The following is a 21,032-nucleotide window of genomic DNA, read 5'->3' on the forward strand; positions in this document are numbered from 1 at the left end:
TATAATGAGTATTTTAAATTATAATTTCTTATACCCTATAATGGGGATTGATAACCACTCATGCTTATTACACCTTGTGTAATACTTTATATAATCGAAATTTTTAGCTTGTCTATAATAAAATCGTGTGGCGAAAATAGGGACGATATTCAAGGCGCTTTTGTAAGCATCACTCCATTTTAAAATGATCAGAAAATATAATGTCATGTTTTATTATAAAAGGATTATCTCCAAAAATATAGTTATATTGAATCAAAAGGGGGTCAGTTATCGGCCAATGCAATCCCTGCCATCCACGCTAAGGAATTGATGAAATTTCAAATGATGGCCCATATACCAGTAACCGGTAATATTATGAACTCATTTAAAATTTGGATATTCATTTATATTTTCAAGGAGTTTTAGACAATAAAACTTTACAAGCAATGAAGTGGAAAAGATGTGGATTGCCAGACAACGGTAGGCAGATAAATGTCATCCCTAAACGGAGCGCACTACGAAGAGTTAAAAGGTATTCATTGGAAGGTATAAAACATGATTGGCATAACAGTTTTATCTTATTGTGGATGCGTTAATGCTTTTTGATATAAAATTATATTAGGTAGCAAATGGGGTGTCAGCGAAATTAGATACAAGATCAGCAAATATGCCAAGCATTTTGCTAAGGCAAAGATTGACCGAGAAATTAGAAAATCTTTCAATGTAATATAAATATAATGAAATAACTTATATAAATTTTAATCAAAACGTGTGTCATATAGTAGGCGATCTAATACAATTTTTCTTTTGAGTTTTGATTTCGTATTATAAGGCCTAATAGCCAAAGTTTTTATGGGAGGGGGCATTTTACCCCACAAATTAGAACCCAATTCGCATGTCTCTGTCCGGATCTGTCCCGGGTAGTTTTTTTAATAGACGCTATTTGATACAGACCGGTATTTACTGCCGGCCTCTGTTTAAAATTTATATGCCTTTATCAAGGTTTGGGCTAAATATTGCAATCTGACTTTCAAGCAAATGAAGATCTACGATACTAAACATGTTCATATAAATATCCGATGGGTAAGTGGTGACCATGGAGATGGCATACCATTGGATGGGCCAGGATTAGTAGTAGCTCATGCATTCTTCCCTGACGAAGGTGGGGCTGTTCATTTTGATGATGCTGAAGTCTGGACAGATAAATTCTTTATCGCTGGTAGATCTTTACCGTTCATGTTTTATTATAACCTATATACGTAGGCTCTAATTTATAGTATGATAAATATAGATTTTTAAAATTAGACCTGGTCTGAATTTCAGGTCGAGCTTTTCGGGACAAATAAAAAAGTTTTTCGGAATCTGGCGGACAAATTTTTTTTTAAATTTTGGGCCTGGATATAGAAATTAAACCGATACAGTTCACTAATGATCGACGCTCTCTAGACCCCGTCCCCTTGCATTAATAACGCTGAGCCCTCCCACTCCGGTGACTGATTAAATTGTAAAATAGGTATTGACGGAATCCCCCAGATTTTAATGACATAATTGATTCTTACTCCCACTCCCACCCCCCTCAATGTTAAAAGGCCCTCAATATAATACATATTATTTCTAAAAGGTAATTTATTATTTTTTTTAGAACATGTTTAAATGCGAATCGGTTAAGTATAATATTCCTAAATGCGAAAATAGGCCAGTTTGAAAATATTGTTTAAAAAATGTTGAATATCATATAAATGCAAACTAATTAAATGAGAATTATCGAATAAATGCATAGGTTTTCCCATTTAAATTCATACAATATCTGGGACCTGCAGATGTAAATCGTACTTGCAAGTCTCTCTATAAAAATGATATCGGTTAATTGCCAATCGAGAAATTTATTTGATCAAAACTATAATTAACATTCAAACAATTTTAGTATAAAAATATTATTTGCTACAAATGCTCTTATATTTAGGAGGGAAGCAATAATGATATTGAATTTTATACTAGCTTCACATTATATGATGACTTTTTTTTGGCATAAAATTATTGGTCTTTTACTACTCAAAAAACAATTATAAAATTTTTTTTGATAAGTCATTAGCAAATAAAGAAAAGGGTGATTTTTTAAGGTTATTTTGAATACATATATTATCATTGTGATGACTTAAGTTGCTATGGGATTTGGATGATGTGGCAATTCAATTATTAAAGTATAACTAAATTGTTAAAATGAGAAAAGGAATTTTTATAAGTCGGACCACATTCATTTTTATTTATAATTGACTCAGCTCAGAGAACTTTTTAGATGAATAAAATCAAAGGCTCAATTATGTTCATAGAAAGAAATGAGAATAATGAGTTTAAAGGACAAAAAATTATAGGGTTAAAAATATATATAATTCAAAGTTAAAATTGAAAAAAAATTAAAATTATCGCATAGAAGAATAAACATGAAAAAATCGAGTTTTTTTTTTACAACGCTTCGCATTTAGACGATTTCAACTATAGTAACATTTGTTTATTAATAACATCCTCTAACATTAAATTATAAATGGAGGGCCATGCCCAGAGCCAGCCTCATAGCCAATGGTGACGCCCACTCCCCTGAAAAAAAATTCCCCATCCCCCTTATCTTTTTCTACATCATTTGTAGTGTTGTTAAAAGGATCGATTTAGACAATTTTAAATCTAGATTTTGGCCAAAATAATATTAATGCCTCGAGATTTCGCTTCAGGTTTGCATAATATTTTTTGTCTAAAATCATGGGCTGACCGTTTTTAAAACATCACTTTTGCCCACTCCCAACTGAAGTTTCCTGAATGTGGACTTGGCCTTCGCTAAAGCAGGGTCGTGAAACCGAATTTGGGTTCCAAAATATAAAATTGTTTGGTTGGGCATTCGAGATTAAAGACCAAACAGACACCGATTTATGGGCAACCCATCGAACCTAATATGGAACCGGGGCGGGATTCGACCTCTCTTAAATAATCGGTTTTTATTAAATTCCTGTTATCAAAATTTCCGCTAAATAGAGTTTAAAATTTATGAAACCGAATTCGGGTTCTCAATTTTGCACTAAAGTAGAAATAATTCTAATATACACTTTAGGGGTGTACCGAAACCACTTTTTGGAGGTCATTTTTATCCAATATTCCCGATATTAAATTGATATCAGCCGATTACCGATCCCGTATCTAAGATCTATAATTTAACTCTACAATAACATATGTAATTTAATTATATTATAATGATCAGTTATAGTTTATATTCAATTCAATTGCAATTTTAAAAGTATATAAAATATTTTTATTGATAAATCACTTATTTATATAATAAGTAATAACATTAATCTATTTACATAATAAGTAAAAAAACAAATATATTATGAAATTTGAAATAAATATTTAAAATTAATATATCGAGGATTTCTTTTTAGAGATACCAAAATTTCCAATTTAATGGTCAGCCTGTGGCGATGGGGGCTGCCAATATCACCAGCTTCACTAAAAACAGATTCTGAAGAGATTATCGCACACTTTTATAAACAGAATGTGCAAAAAAATAACAATATGGCAGAATGTTAATTAATTAATTATTATTATTAAAAATAAACATAAACATAAAAATATATGATTTTATTCATAAAAATAAATGGTTTTTTAGGATATAACTTTTTTTTATAAATTTTATAACATTTTATTTTTGTTAAAAACGAAATTTTTTATCCGATCGGATAGGAAAATTTTATAATATTGGCCGATAACCGATATTTTGAAATGGGTTAAATATCGGCCCAATCCGATCCGATAAAAAATATCAGTACATCCCTAATAATACTATTAACAAATTAGAATCTTAAACATACTTTAGATTAATGAATAATTATTATAAAGATAGCACTAATATTATTGGAGTGGCTACTCATGAAATAGGGCACGCTTTAGGGCTTCTCCATTCACAAAACAAGAAATCAATAATGACGCCCTTTTACAGGGAATTAGATAGACAAGTTGAATTAGATCAAGACGATATCGCGGCCGTACAGACTTTATACGGAAAAAGTTTGAAAAAGACAAATAGCATTTTTAAAATTCTGTAAAATACATTTTTTTTTTCTTAGAACTTTATGCAAAATAAAAATAGAAAGAAAGAAAGATTTGTTTCATAAAATTTTTAACAGATTATTTATGATCAACATAAATTAATAATTTATTGTAGGTGCATTTGCCCTAAAAGAAGCTATCTTACTCAAATCAAAAAGAAAATATTTTGATAAACAGATGTATCTCAAGAAATTGGTGTGCAAATCTAAAAAGCTAAACGGAATTACTATGTTAGCTAACGAAAGTCTGTACGCATTTATAGGTATTATAAAGTATTAAGGTCGAGTTTAGGATCGTCTTATTTTGAAACACCTTTGCGTCCAAACCAAAATATCTATTTAAAGGTCTGATTAAAAACAAACCTGTTCTAGTTCAATATCTGTTTAGCCTGGCTGGGCAAAACAGAAGTAAATTTCAAAAAATGAGACGAAGCAGGACACTGCCTAAGCGTTTTAAGTTTAAAAATAAAAACATTATAATATTATTCCTCACCCTCCTTCCTCCAAACTTTGGGTATTAATATTTAATAATTATTTTAATAGCATTTTTTTTTTCAAAAAAAAATATACATAATTAAAACTTCATAAAATTAAGGTGGCAATTCGTTGTCTTAATAAAAAAAATTGATTTAGATTATTTGAGAAACTTATTAAATAATTATCAATCTAAAAATGCTAAACCTACTTAGATTTTTTTAAAATTATACTATTATAATTAATAATAATAAAGATTGTAGTAGGTAATATAATAGTTATTATTCAGTTCCCGTTAATTTCTTTAGTTAAACTTCGTCTACATTTTATTTTTCGGGGAGATCTATGGAAGTTATCTTTAACCCGTTTCGACCCGAATTTGTTTTTTTTTTAAAAAAAATTCCCAACCAGTCCAGTATTTATAATTTTTTTTGAAATTTTTTGACCTGGCATAGATTTTTTATTTATTTTATTAACCCTGCTATCCATAATTTTTAAAAGTATTTATAAAAGAAAGAAATAAATAAATAAAGAGTTTGAGCCTATATTTGGAATGTTTATATTGGATCCTCAAAAATAGGAGAAAAATTTTAACCATATATAATATTATAATCCATTTCATTATTACAAAAAAAAGGTACTTATTATTTGGAAATAACAGCTGATGGAATATCCGATATACGTTTCATCAACCAAACTTGGAAGGAAGTACCTTCGAATATTGACACCGTTTTCTTCTGGCCTCAAAAAAATATATTATTCTTTTTTAAAGTTTTTTATTAATACATGTTTAACATAATTTTTTACAAGAAAAATTGAAATTAAAAATAAAAATAAAAATAAAAATAAAAATAAAGATTTCGATTTAAATTTGGAAGTTTTATTATTAGTAAGTTTTTTTGGAGTTTAAATTCTGGATTATTTTTTTATAAATTCTGGGGAAGAGGCAAAATAAAAGTTCATGAGGCGAAAATTTAAAATCTTTTATTTTTGCCTTTTTAAACATTAACTTTTGTTTTTCTTTTTTATACCCAATTTTTTGATTATTTTAATCTTAACAATTTTATAACATTTCCCAGACTTTTCCTATTGTGCTATCAAGAAAAAACAAGTTTATACATGATTAGGCACAATATGAATTTAAAAAAATTAACATCGAATTTATTTGAAAGAGCAAAAATAGCTTTTTCATATTTAAAAAATTGAGGCTGTAAAGGCTGAACTGGCATTAAATTTGGCCTCTTTCTAACAATTAAATGCCCATATATGCAATAAATTATTTGTTCATTTATATTTTTATAAAAAATTGCTTTTTTAAAGAAATTTTATATTTTAAAAACCGACAACTGTTAAAGAATATAAAACTTAGTATGGTCAAAAACCGTTGATTTAATCAATTTTTTTATAAAAAAATGGACCAAATAAAATTATCCCATTAAAGCCACAAGATTTAATCAAACGAGGACCAAATTTTTCTACCATCTTATATATGCTTAATCTCGAGGTTTAGTATTAATTGGTAATATTTGCTTGGCTAAAATCTTGAATCGAGGTTTTTGACAACACTACAATTAAAACTAAAAAAATCAACTTTGTTTATCAAAAAAAATATATTTACACCATTTTTTTGGTTTAATTATTTTGCTATTTGTTTTATTTTCTTCTCAAAAAGTTAGTTTTTATTTTGCTTTTAGGTCAACATAGAACGTTTTGCTTTGGATCCTTCCTTCTTAATTCAATTATCATCTAAATATATTTTAAGGGGATTTAAAATGCAATACCATACCTATCTTTTAAAATTTAAAAAAATAGAATTATATAAATTAAAAAATATATGAGCAAATATGTATTTTTTTTTAAAGAATAATCAATATTGGAGGTACAGTAACGATACATTAGAATTAGACCAGGGTTATCCTAGACTCATATCTGACGGATTCAAAGGCGTACCCGACAATGTGCAAGCAGTGTTTCAATGGGATCACAGCGGAGGTGTGTACTTTGTTTCGGGTAAGTAATAAAAAAAATTCTTTACAATTCCTTTTCCCATTCCCCTTCCCCCCTTAAAAATCATTTTTTCAAAAAATTAATGATATTATATAACTCATTATATATTCTTGAAAAGGTTCAGAATATTACAGATACTCGTGCTTGATGAATAAGAGAGTTGATCCGCACTACCCAAAAAAATTGGCTGTGTGGAAAGGTCTCCCCGAGAGAATTGACTCAGCTTTCAAATGGAAAAATAACAAGACTTACTTTTTCAGTGGCGAAAAATATTACCGTTTCAATGATAACCAATTTAAAGTGAGAAATTATTAGAATATAGTTCCTTATGAATTTCCTCATTTTATCTACACCTTTAGTCGGAATGTATTATAATTGCAATCTCATCTTTTAATCGCGATTCCTATTCGTGTGAAATATGTTAATAAATGTGACCATATTATATAAAATCCGGAGTTTGAATTTTGTGAAACTCTGGGGTTAAATATTTTTCTTACCCGAGACCGGACCAATTTTATCTTGGACCAAATTCAAGCCAAACCCTTTCAAATTTTTTAGCCTTGAAGAACCCAAACCTATCCCAGCTTAGTTTTTTTTTAGCAGATTTAGAACCCTTGTTTTTAAATTTATCGTGAGGTATAAAAAAAATACAATAGAAAGATAAGAAGGCGCGGATGATTAGAACCCGTTAAAATTAAGAGGGTTCGGTTCGGGTTTCATTCAGTCCAATATTTCTTTGAACACGAGTTCCGGGTTCACAATTCTGAATTTTATCATTTTTTTAAGCGAGCGATAGATCTTTGTGTCACACACAACAATTCTTTTTTTTATCGATGCTTATTTTATTTAATCTTGTAGGTAGATATAAATTTTCCGCTTGATTGGCGCAAGTGGTGGCTTGGCTGCAAATAACAAAGAATCATTATCCGGGTGGAAAAATATTTTGAATTTATGCAATTATTTTTCGTATATTTTTACGTTTGCAAATGTTATTATTAAATTTTTAAATAAGTGATAATTAATGTTTTTTTTATTGATTGTTTTTGTTAACAAAATCAAATGAATTTATTAAATAAAAATTTATTTTTTTTAAAGATATTTAATCCCAGACTAACCCTGCATTCACAGTTACCGCTATTGCGATAAAGTATGCATAAATGCACAAGTTTCTTGTATACTTCACCGTGAATTTGTGCTAACCATGAATGCAGGGTAACCCCTCATTCAAGTTAGTACAAATACATGGCAGAGAATACAAAAATACCGCGTGAAACATTAGCTCGGCCCTTCCGTAGCCCAAACAAATATTGATTTTTATTTATTCTATTCTTCCTCTTTCTATTCTGATTGGTTTTTCCTAATTTAAAAAAAAATTTTAAAAGAAAATAATAGGAGATGGAGTCGAATCGTAAGAAGCAATTAATATTTGTTATATAGGCTTTCACAGCAATCAACGATCAAAATTTTTTAACTGTGTGACGCATTTTAGATAGAAGGAGAACACCTCTAAATCCTGATTTATTAAAAACCTTTATTTATTTATTTTTTACATAATAATTGGATTACTAAATGTTTCATACAATATTTATTAATTATTAAATAGATTTGTAGAATATATTAAATTTAATCTACATAATTATAATGAAGAAGAAAATAGGGAATGGTTTGATAGTATATTTTCTTATTCATTCCCATTTATATTAAAATCAAATAGGGCTACGGGAATGGCGCCCTAAAGCTTTATGTACCAGCGGACTGGTATTGGGCCAAAAATAATTTTGCAGTACTCCATTAGGTCTAGTCAAGACTTTCTAAATGGGAAATAATCCTCCATGCCCATCAATTAGCAGAGTAGATTATACTTATCCTTCAAATGATATTGGGATTTTACACGGTAGTTTTTTTTTAAAAAACTTTATGGGAAATTTAAATTATAGTTATACTATTTTTATTATTTTATTTTAATTTATTTAATTTAATTTTTTTGTGTAGAAGGTGAAGGAGGTTGTATCGATATCAATTATTATTTGTTCAAAATTATATTTTTTTAATGAATACCACTTAGAGAGGGGAGAGTGGAAATTTTTAAATTTACTCTCCACTTTTCTTTTCCTGTACTAAATGCAAATTAATGAATGCGTTGCGCACAAGGAACCTAAAGTTTGCCAATTTAATTTTTGTGCCAACCTTTGTAAACTCTTAGAACCTCTCGCCTTCTTCCTAAAAGGTCCTTTAAAGCTACGCGTTATTACTTATTATATATCTATATATGAGAACACATCAAAATTAATATAACTTGTGATTTCCTTAATTAAAAAATTTACATTGTCAATATGGTCATTTGAATGATAAAACCAATCAGCTGTTTTACAATATGTGTCAAGAATTAAATTTAGACGAGGGCACCCTGTACTATCAACGCGTTATATATACTTTGCCGGAAAATTCTAGTGATTTATTTATTTTTTTAGCAAATAAATAAATTGAGCATTTCAAAGTAATAATCGTATTCTAACATACACTGACCAGAATCTTTGAAGATACATGTATATAAAATTTAACTGGTTATGATATAACAACTTAATTGTGACTGAACTAATTTATCCAAGCTACCAAAACGATAATCTTACTAGGTACACTAAGGAGTACTTTTATCAACTATATTCAAAAATCTGTATGGCCATGGTGTGGGAGCCAATTTTTATTTTGAGTAATAAATGATGATTATATCAACCGTAAGATTATTTATATGAACATTCGTCATGGAGCAATGTTCTTCTGGGTTAAAACTTTTAAAAAAAGGGGTAATGAGATGTCCTGAATCCCATATCCCGGACCATTAGTTTTATAATTCATAACTTGCCAATAGCTCAGGACTGCTAAGTCACTCGCGATACTTTACATTAGGAGGAATCTGGGATGCCGACTTGACAAAGTTAAAGAAATATCATGCCTACTGTACCAACTGTAGCATAAAACGAATAGAAGATTTTTTAGGCGAGAAATCTTAGCATCTCGACATACTATTAAAATAAACCTTCGCTGGGATTAAGGGATGGTAATGCCCCAAACCTTATATTATGACTGTTTTTTTTGTTATTTAATACTATAACTATATCTAGTTTTATATAGAGACACTGATACAACTTTTATTTCCGACACAGATACTTAGTATAAGTGTATCTTTCGTATTTTTAAAATGTTTCTTTTTGGATTTCAAGGCATTAGGCACTTTATATTTTAAAAGTATAATAAAAAAATCTTTTTTAAAATTTAAGCAATTACTTCCAAGTGCATTCGATTTGATTGTTGCTTACTTTCTTTTTTTATAAATTTATTCTTTATGTCTAATGATTTTATGATATCTATTTAAAAAAGGATATATGGTTATAACTATTTATGAGTATTACACCTAGTGTAATACGTTACATTACTGTAATTTGCTTTACGTCCATAATAAAATCTGTTTGCGAAAATAGGGAAGATGTTCGAAACGCTTTTGTAAGCCAAGTTCATCCCCTACTTTAAAATAATCCTCCCCCTCCCCATAAATATTATGTATGTTTTTTTTTCACAATAAAAAAAATAAAAAAGGAATATCTAGAAAAATTTCTCTACATAAAACCGAGGGTAGGTAGTTTATCGGCCAACTCAATTCCTGCTATTCATGCTAAAGAACTGGTCAAATTTCAAAAGATGGCCAATATACCCTTAACAGGTAATATATTTTTTTCAAAATAAATAAGTCACGATTTTTGTTAAAACCGATTTCGATTCGGGTTTCTACAAAAATTATAAGGGCTCTGATTCACGTTTTTTTTATTTAACCGAGTTTTGATTTTGGCCGTAAACTTTGAGTATAGCTCAACAGTCATGATCCGTTATGATTTAGAAAAAAGCATGCCATTTTTTTTAGTTAGTCATATTATGAAACTTTTGCCAGGGCTTTTAGACAATAAGACTTTTCAAGCTATGACTTGGAAAAGATGTGGATTACCAGATACCGGTAAGCAATTGAATGCGACACTTAAATCAACAAGTGCGCCAAGAAGAGTTAAAAGGTATTCATTTCAAGGTATAATATAAATATATATATTTTTTACATTTATCGATTAGATGTAACTTATCGTGATAAATAATTAAGAGCAAACCTGACCTTATACTTTTGTACCAGGAATAAATAGCTATACCAAATTCTTTTTTAAAAAAACACGAACCGAACCGATTTAAAATATATTAAACCTTCTAAGCTTCCTTGTAGATATTATCATAAATTACTGGACCATTATGATTTGGTAGATTTCGAAATTTGTTGTTGCCTTGTATTCTAATCAAATTAAAAAATTTTAAAGTTCTTAAACATTTTGTTTATATATTTAAATTTATTGTATAAAGATAAAAGATAAATTGAAAATACTTTATGGACCCATTTGAAGTTGTGGCCTGCCTTTCATCCGTTTACCCGTTACCTCTAACTTTAAACTCTGTTTCTAATATAGTTTTCGAGCTTTCTAACAACTGTACAATCTTAATCTATTTACTATAATTTGTGTTTTTATAAGTCTACTGACTTAAAATTTTCTAGTATATATTTCCTATCTTATTCTTTTTGGTTACCCCAGCTATCATCCTCAGCATTCTCCATCCATTATCTGGAAACCTCTTTCGTCTGACTCTTTGCCTAGCCATAGTCAAAAAAGGAATAAAAACTAAATTTTATATTTTTAAAAAATATAAAAATAAGAAATTGTATAAAATATTTTTTGCAAATTTATAATTATCTATTTTGATAATATATTAGGCAGTCAATGGGGAGTCAGTGAAATTAGATACAGGATTAGCAAATATACTCAACGTTTTGCAAAGGATAAAATTGACAACGAAATCAAAAAAGCTTTCGATGTAAAATAATTGAATCTTATATATAATATGCACTATATTTTTAGCCCAAAACGTATTTTTTATGTGGACATCTATCTCTCTAAAAGATTCTTATAAGGGAATCAGATGGAAAATCGTTAAGCGCCTTTTATACACTAATTAATTAAATGTGCTAATAATTTGTTTAAAAATTCATTATTGAATTATAAAAATGTAAATTCTACAATATATTACCCCTAACCCATATCTGGCGATTCTTGGAATTACGCTCCATCTTCGTCCGAGAGATTCAGGTAAAAAAAATGTTTCGAACTGCGAAGCATTTATGTCTCAATCGGTATCTATACCGATGACATTATTACTACCTTAAACTGAATTTATTAAAAGTGTATAAAGTCGGCCGTAGTCAATGTTATTAGCTATTGAAGATGCCATTGAAAGATATATTTCGTCTAAATGTCTTTCACAATTTTGTCTAAATGATACTTTTCATTGGTGCACTTTAATATATCTACGCTTTTTAATGTATTTTAATTAATGAAGTGGCAGCTTAGATTGGTATTAATATCATTAATGTATATCTCTAACTCTGAGCTAGAAATCTACTTTTAAAAAAAGACAATAATTTATTTTATATATAACTAATATATCTTATATAATTAAAGGCTTGTCACATTTTGTGAAATTTTGTATTAACTTTTCGTCATATTTGTGATAAAGTGTAAAAATACCCAGATTTGGAATCGAACTCACGACTAAATGGCATAACTAAACATTTGTTTCAGCAGCTTAGCAATATGTCCTCATCGCAGCAGCTTAGCGTTATGCCCTCACGAGTCTCAAATTTTATTTATTTCTATTCATTTATTTTTAAAGTTGTCTTTTTGGCCTTATGAAAGTAGATATGTTCAATATAAATGTCTATAAAGATGATTAGCCTTTCCCCCATAATAGGCTAGTCTAGGCCTAGGGGGTCAGTATTATTTTAAATAACACAAATATCGATATGGATATCAAATAAAAGCTAATTTAAATATCCTTAGACTGAGTTTTTACTCTAAATCTTAATTAGTTGGACTTAATATGTAGGGGGGGGGGAGCTAAGAACCAGTATTTGACATAGGTATCAAAAAAAGGTAATAAAATATCCTCTGATTGTAATCATAATTATCACACTAAGTGAGCCGGTCTGGATCTTGTGGGTGGGGAGGGGGGGGCAGGATATTTTCACTCAAATAATAGTATTCACACTTGATCTTAATGGATAGGACTTGTCTGGAGGGAAAGGGGTAAAATAAAAATTGGATATGTGTAATCCATCATCAAATTAAGAAAAAAATTCTTCCCTGTCATTCTTGACGGACTATCTACTAGTAAATTATATAAACCTTATAATGAATAATAAAAAAAATATTATTCGTATTTCATCTTTTGTTAAATAAAGATTTCCTGAATCGTTTATGACAATGGCTATGGTTGCATTGTTTTTACTTAAATTTTTATTTAAAAAAACCGTCCTTATAGATGACAGTTTTTTTATGAAATCTATATTTACAAAAAATTACGTGTTTTTAATGGTAGCCGTGGCCAGATGTTTAGAAACTTAGATCGAGGAAATGTGAGCTTAATGACCTGGTTCAATTCCTGAAAGGCTGCATTAATATAAAACCGACCTACTCGAGCAAATAGCTATGGATTTGAGAGAAGGTAGAAAGTTTAGAATGATAAGGGGTAGGGCTAATATAAATTCAAAAAAAAATAGTTATAATAAAGTTTTAGCCGCTACCCAATAAGTTGTTGTATGGTGTTCAGAGGCTATGCACTGTCATTATCCGATGGCCCTCGTGTTTATTTTTCATTTTAACATTTTTCCTCATTAATTCATGTTTTAATTGTTATATGCTGTCCAGAGCAGCTGTGCACTATCGTTGCCCGATGACCGTCATATTCATTTTACATTATAACCCTTTCTTCCTTTATTCGTGTTTTAAATTTGTTTTATTATTTTTAAAGCATAAATTGGTTAAAGGTTTATGTTGTACTTAGATCATTCATAAAATCTAAAATAATAATTCTAAAATTTTTGTCCTAAACATGTAACGAAATTTTAAATTAATCTCAAAACCAGAAACATTACTTTCATTATATTTCCCAGCATACAATTTTTTATCAATACCGTTTTTATATTTATACTCACCCCTTCAAGCTTTGGGCTAAATATTCCAATCTGACATTCAAACAAATGATCGATGAAACCAAACATATTCACATAGACATCCGATGGGAAAAGGGTGACCATGGAGACGGTACACCTATGGGTGGACCAGCGTTAGTAGTAGCCCATGCATTTTACCCTGATGAGGGCGGTGAAGTTCATTTTAATGATGCTGAGGTTTGGACAGATAAATTTCTCGTTCCAGGTAATTATTTTTTTTCAATCAAATATTAACCAACACTATCTTAATATTCAGGATTTACACCAATCGCATTCATTAATTTTATATCTTTCTCTTTAGATATTTATTATAATCGCCGAGATTATCTCTTCGATAATGTAAAAAAAAAGAATTAATTGATATTTTATTATTACAATTGAAAAGGAAGCATCAATATAATGCAAGTTGCTACTCATGAAATAGGTCATGCCTTAGGGTTACTCCATTCGCAAAAGAGGGAATCAATAATGACTCCATTTTACAGGGAATGGGATAGGGAAGTTGAATTAGATGAAGACGATATTACAGCTATACAGTATATGTACGGAAAAAGTTATAGAGAAAAAAATATATACAATACTCTTTTTTTTAAAAGGCACCTAATGAGCTTTTTTAAACGCAGAGTGTCTCTTAATCCTTTTTTTCAAACCCCATAGTGCCCCTTTTTCAATGGGAAATAAAGTACTAGCTGAACAAAAACGCTTTACTATATTTGAAACGTATTTTTGTTTAGACTCCTTTTCCGCTTTACTTTAAGTGTGTTCTAAATCTAGATTGCCTCTTCCTTTTATTCTGTTTAGTAAGAGCTATTTAAACCACTAAACATACCCCTGTTTAAAATTAAGACATCAGGATACAGACAAAGGATTTAATGATATTTTTTTAAAAAAATAATTTTGCTTTTTATAAAATTTAATATAGGTGAATTTGCCAAAAAAGAGACCATTTTGTTAAAATCTATAGAAGGGAAAGAGAAACAGGTATATCTCAAGAAAAGGGTGTGCCAATCTGAAAAGTTAGACGGGGTTATAATGTTAACTAACGAAAGTGTATACGCATTTATTGGTGAGCGCGCTTTAAAGACTATTAGGAGCAGTATTATTGCTAACACTTTTTATTTTTTTTTGCCAATACCATTGGCCGATACCAAATTAATACAAATCATGTGACACGTCATTTTAATTTCTCATAATTTCTTTATATAAGAAACCAAAATGGCGCGACAAGCTGATTTATAGATTCACATTTAATTATGTTTCGTTCCACGTTTCGGAACGTTCCGGAGCGCGTTCCTTAAATATATTTAAAATTTTATTTAATTTATATGCAATTTTTATTCATTAATCCTAATAATATAGATCAGATATTACATCTAAGTATTAATTTTAGACATTTTATAAAAGATTACCAATTATTTGCGCCGGTCGTGTTAATATAAATTTGAGTATCGAAAAACACCTCTCAACACTAACTTGGTGGGATAAGAAAACTATCCATTGAAATTTAAAACCTATATTATTATATAATATTAATTTTATAAACAGTCCCAATTATTTATTTCTCCTTTTACTAACGATTAAATGACGCCTGAGAACCGTGAATTACTAAGTTTCTTTTATAATTAATTATATAAATTATTATCCTTTGTTTAGAAATTACATAAATAAAATGCTGTTAACTGGCTTAGAAAACCGCCTTGAGAAAAAAGCAGTCCGTAAATATCCTAATTTCTGTAATGTTAATGCAATTTAGTAATGACCATATTAAAAAGGACCTAATAAGTATTCAGAGTAGTTAAACACTTTTTTACAACTCTATTTTTTGCTAACCCACAAAAAAAATTGTCATGATAGATAAAATTTAGTACGATTTCATCTGGTAACCCTTATAATTTTAATAGTTAACGAATTTTAGCCAGGATTATACATTTATACTATTTTTTATTTAGGTGCATATTATTGGGAAATTACCGCTAATGGAATGTCAGATTTACGAGTCACCAAGCAAACCTGGAAGGAAGTTCCTTCTAAAATTGATGCCGTGTTCTTCTGGCCTCAAAAGAATAGATTATTCTTTTTTAGAGTTTTTAATTTTAAATATATATTACAGGCAATTCACGTTTTGTCTGACCAATATTTCAGTCAATATAGCGTGTAATTTTAGTATGCAAATTAGGAATAACTCAAAAAGTTTATGACCATATTTTACGCAAATTGGAATGCATTTGCTATTTTCCAACTTTAAATTATATATTTGACGCGTTTTTTTAAATTTAAAAAAAAATGATATCTGATTTAATCAGAAATATTCCGACAAAGTGTAAAATACTTATTATACTTTAAAAATTTCAAACAATTTTCTATATATATAACAATTGATTAGTGATTGCCTCATTTATTTGAATTTATCTAATCTTTTTTGAGTGACAGTTTTGATAGGTCGGAATTTACCCTGCATTCACAGTTAGCGCCAATTCTCGGCAAAGTTTGCAAAAATACAGCATATTTTATAATCACCGCGAATTCACGGTAACACTGAATGCAGGGTTATCTTTTTATAATTTTATGGTATCAAGGATAGGCATGAACCGATCATTAGATATTAATAATAATAAGAATAATGTAATAATAATATAATTTTTTTTATTTGACAAGTTTAATAAAGCATTTTCTTATTTTAAATTTGAATAAATATGCGAGAGAATAAATTTAAATTTAATTCAATTATTACATAATATATAAATTAAAAATACAAGAACATACCTATAAAATATTTCAAAGAATGATCAATACTGGAGATACAGTAACGATTCATTAAAATTAGACCTGGATTATCCAAGACCCATAAGTGACGGATTTAAGGGCGTACCTGAAAATATACAAGCGGCGTTTCAATGGGATGACAGCAGCGGCGTATACTTTGTTAGGGGTTTATTCATTCATTTATCATCCGCCTGATATTTAAATTGATAACTTAAATCCCAAAAATTCGTTATTCACACTTTTTTAAGAGCTAAAAAAAGGTCTCGCATTTTTTCTCTCTAAGGATATGAACTAAACTGGTTTAATTTTCAAAAAAAAAATCAGGTGATGTAAAGTAGGGTGATAGGGAAAAAGTAACCGAAAATTATAATTAAGTCATCCGCTATAAAGAAAAAATGAAATAAGATTTTTTTGAAGAAGATCTTGAGGATGATCAATTTAATGAAGAATTAGTTAAATTTTTACATAGTAAAAATAATTCTTTAAGTGAATGAATTACCATTAGTGTTGTTAAACGGCTCTATTTTTTAAAAATGCTTAACCCAATCTTTTAGCCAAAAATTTTACATATTATTTCATTAAATACAACACTACCCTTCGATAGCCAGTACCAGTTGAACATGTATTCACATCGTTCTAAACTTTCCTGATTATCTAATCAAAATAATTATATTTGGAATAGATTTATATATAATTAATGAATTGGACAATATAAATTTTTATTTAAAGTATATTTAAAATTTTTATTTTATACTTTATAATTGGTAAACTGTATTTTTGCATCATAATATGTATTTTTATAACTTAAAAGGTTAGAATTTAGATCTAAACTAGTTTCATTTTTTTTAAAAAGGAACTTTTGGCTAAGTTAAAATAAAATAATGTTTTATTAATTCACTTTAGTTTAAGTCTATGGGGCATGATAATATATTTATTTCTAGTTAAATTATATTATTTTCTAGTAGAAAAGCAAAAATAAAGTCCTTTCATAACTAAAGGTGCATTAGTAATATCCCTCAAAATAAAATTTTAATTTAAATAACATAATTATCAACAATGATCTCATTATAACATTTTAACCGACATTGCCTACTCATCAGTATGGGAATTATAAAAAAAATAGCATTTTGCCGACATTGCAAACTAATCATTATATTTTTCAAAGGCGCGAATTATTATAGATATTCAGGCATAGCCGATAGGAAAGTAGACCCGGGTTACCCCAAGAAACTGTCACTATGGAAAGGTTTGCCTGAGATAATCGATTCGGCTTTCAAGTGGAAAAATGATAGAACTTACTTTTTTAGCGGCAAAAAATATTACCGTTTCAACGATCACCAATTTGATGTGAGTTTTTTTTAATATAGGCCAATGTTTTTTTACTCTTCTCTTCAGTAATAAAAATAATGTTATCTATTTTTCAATTTTCAAAAATTCATCTTTTATTGTTGAATTATCAAAATAAAAACGCCATTCCTTAAAAATCCAAAAGAACACCAAAATGAAACCAAAATTTTTTTAAAAAACTATAGTAAAATATAATCAAACAAAAGACATTTTTTTTAAAAAAAAATCAAAAACAATAAATAAGGCACAGTGATAAGTCATATAAACCAGAGACTTGCTGGCCTGTCGTGGTACCCGACTCCTGGGCCAAAAACTAGAGAAGAATAAAAATCAGAACCCATCTTTTTAAATCAAATAAATTCAAATTAATAGAATTTGACTAGTTGAAAAAATCATATGACGTATCATGTGATTTAAAATTAATTCACCCCCTATTTTAATCTCCTTTTGAAATCGTTTATAGAAAACAACCAATATTATCCAGCCCATAAATTGATAGATATCCGAGCCGAGCTGGTCTTAAAATATATAAAAAAAATTAGGGCACACCAAAAATCATTATTTTTTAAAAATTACTAACCCAATATTAAAAAAATATTAAGAAACCTGGAAACCTTGCTCATAGATGACCGAAGGTTTCGACATCTATTAACGAAAATCTCAAGTTTGATTTAAAATTTCCAAAATCTGATCGTTTAACAACATTACAAATCTTTTTCTTAAATCTGGGCTGGGACTAGTGTTGTTAAACCGCTCGTTTTGAGCCGATTTTTAAAAAGGGCTAACTCAATATTTTAGCCAGAAAAATATTGCCTAAGCCTTGAGATTTCGCTATTAAATGTTTAGACCTTCGGGCCATCTATGAGTAAAATCTTTAGGCTTGCGTAATATTCATCTGGATAAAATATTGAGTTTGCAGTAGGAGCTTCTACAGATCCCTGAAATATAAACAATCTTTAAATAGATGTCATTTTTTTCTAAAAAAAAAATTGCAGAAAGTAGAGATTATAATAAAAAACTTGATTTTCAAATAAAATGTCAAAATTTTGAATAATTTTATAATTGAAAATTATATTTCCAGCTTATTTTTTTTATTGATATTTACCATTTCAGGTGGATAAAAATTTTCCTCGCGATTGGCGCAAATGGTGGCTAGGCTGTAGCAATGTCAATGAAACAAAATTTTGATTTCTAATAAAAAAAAAAAATTTTAGTTTTAGTTTGTTTATTTTATTCTAATTTATTTCATATGTTATATGTAATGTCTCCGATTTAAAATGATCTATGACGATTATATTTATTTTATTTAAAATATTAATGTTAAACTTTATCCAAATCTATTTTATAAATAAATTTTTTTAATTTGGTGTTTTTTTTGATGAGTGATTTGTCCTAAGTGACCAAGCAAAAATTAACTCTTCTGCTAGGTCCCTTCAATGTTTGATTTTAATTGGAAATCGTGATTGAAAATCAGCTGGCGAACTTGGCTGAAGATTCGGAAATATTAATCAAAATTAATTTGGTGCATTTATTTTAATATTTTTTTATTCTTATTGTTAAAATTCAAAAAATTTGTGATCTAAGGTGTGATATTAAAAATTTATATAAATAAAGGGTGACCACTTTAACAGGGGTAGAACCGCATGAATAAAACCAAATGGAGTAGGGATAATTTTAATTGCTAGTTTGTTGTAGATAGTTCTGTTTTATGACTCACAAGTAGGATGTTAAAAGAGTATTATTGTTTAGACAAAAGAGGATTTTTTAAAATCTGCAAACGAAATAATCGCCAGGACCAGGACTGCAGATTTGAATGAAGTTTATAGCTAAAAAATGAAGAAGATTAGGATTCGAGAGATATTATGGTGGGAAGGGATTTAATGGGATGATGAGGAGGTAATGAGTGGTAATATGGAAATTTAGTTAGTAGAAAATAATTAGGAAAAGTTATAGATTTTACTAATTATATAATAAACCACAAATTATCTACTTAAAAATTAGGGCGATTTCCTCACATTAATTTAACCTGATAAACAATTTAAATATCCGTTTATAATCAAATGTTTTATTAACAAATTATCAGATAAATTGTTATTTTTTTATAACCATATTGGTCCCGCTAATTTCTAAGCATTAAGATCCGAATAGAAAGTACATATAATTATCCCGCGCTTTTATAAACTATATGATTGGCTATTATAATTAGCACACATAAGTGATTTGAAAAGGTATTAATGCATACATTTTTATTCTTCTTAAAGAAGAAAATTTATGAAAAAACTAAATAGTGGTATCTAAAAATTTCTATTTGAATTTTTTGTCGAATAAAAAGAAATTCTCTGGGTTCATTTGTGAAAAGTAGTATTTTATTACCCAGATTTTTTAAAAACATAAATGTTAAAGGCGAAAAATGCCCTTTAGTAGAGGTCACTACTGGAGTGAATATGAAGTCTTTAAAATTTTTGTATTTGTTCAATTATAGAATTTTATTTTTAATTATATATTTATAAATTATAATTTTTTTAATTAGGTTTTATGTAAAAAGAAATTTAATAAAATAAAGAATAATCAATAGTGGAATGATAACGTTCATATATAAACTTGCTTGATGAATCAAGAACTACTCATTTATTTGATTTAAAAAATTATTCAAATTGGTTGTTTTGTTAAAACATCTATTTTACCGTAAAAAGAATATATTACATACGAAATTTAGCCAAAAGTTTGCCGAAAGGTTTGACCATTTTTTGGAAAAATTTTGAATCGGCGAAATCGAAGTTTAAAACAGCGAATGGGGGAATAAGAGATTTATTTTATAATAGTATTCTACTGCTCCCCCAATAATTTGAATGATGAGCTTGTTTTGGTACATGCCGAGGTATGCATTCATAAATTTCTTTGAACACTTTCAACTTCAAATACGTAATTAACTAATTTCTTTATTAAAATACTTTCTAGGTTTTATGGTGTCAACTAAATCAATATCTTTTTTTTTGAAATAGATTGCATAAAAAAACTAGTATAAATAACTTATTTGTTCATTTATTCTGATGCAAAGAAATTTAAATAAGGCTCTTTCTTCTTAAGATATTTTGATAATTTCACTAAGAGCGCTGATAATATGCTCCGCAAACTCCATAAAATCAGTGATTACTTAAATTACTAAAGTTTTTTTAAGGTGTTTTATAATTTGGGCTCTGAGAGGGTGGGGGCTCCCTGCTATTTATTATATTAAAAAATAAAAAAATTGATGATTTAAAATAAAATGCTTT

At 28.4% G+C, this 21,032-nt stretch overlaps 1 protein-coding gene across 1 annotated transcript; it reads left to right on the top strand.

Annotated features, from left to right (window-relative positions):
- Positions 1 to 200: 200 nt before the first annotated feature.
- Positions 201 to 18,948, top strand: LOC135924423 (matrix metalloproteinase-14-like). The gene is made up of 20 exons (XM_065459480.1): positions 201 to 207; positions 260 to 346; positions 397 to 525; positions 602 to 702; positions 982 to 1,198; positions 3,865 to 4,032; positions 4,190 to 4,336; positions 5,185 to 5,276; positions 6,410 to 6,557; positions 6,673 to 6,854; positions 10,149 to 10,272; positions 10,498 to 10,629; positions 11,356 to 11,456; positions 13,642 to 13,855; positions 14,036 to 14,203; positions 14,573 to 14,716; positions 15,600 to 15,733; positions 16,432 to 16,579; positions 17,579 to 17,760; positions 18,874 to 18,948. The coding sequence occupies exons 1-20, from the start codon at positions 201 to 203 to the stop codon at positions 18,946 to 18,948; spliced, it is 2,700 nt and encodes an 899-aa protein (XP_065315552.1).
- Positions 18,949 to 21,032: the final 2,084 nt, after the last annotated feature.

Source organism: Gordionus sp. m RMFG-2023, chromosome 2 (assembly GCF_954871325.1).
Source record: "Gordionus sp. m RMFG-2023 chromosome 2, tfGorSpeb1-WG-v2, whole genome shotgun sequence".
In the NCBI taxonomy this organism is placed as follows: Eukaryota; Metazoa; Nematomorpha; class Gordioida; order Chordodea; family Parachordodidae; genus Gordionus; species Gordionus sp. m RMFG-2023.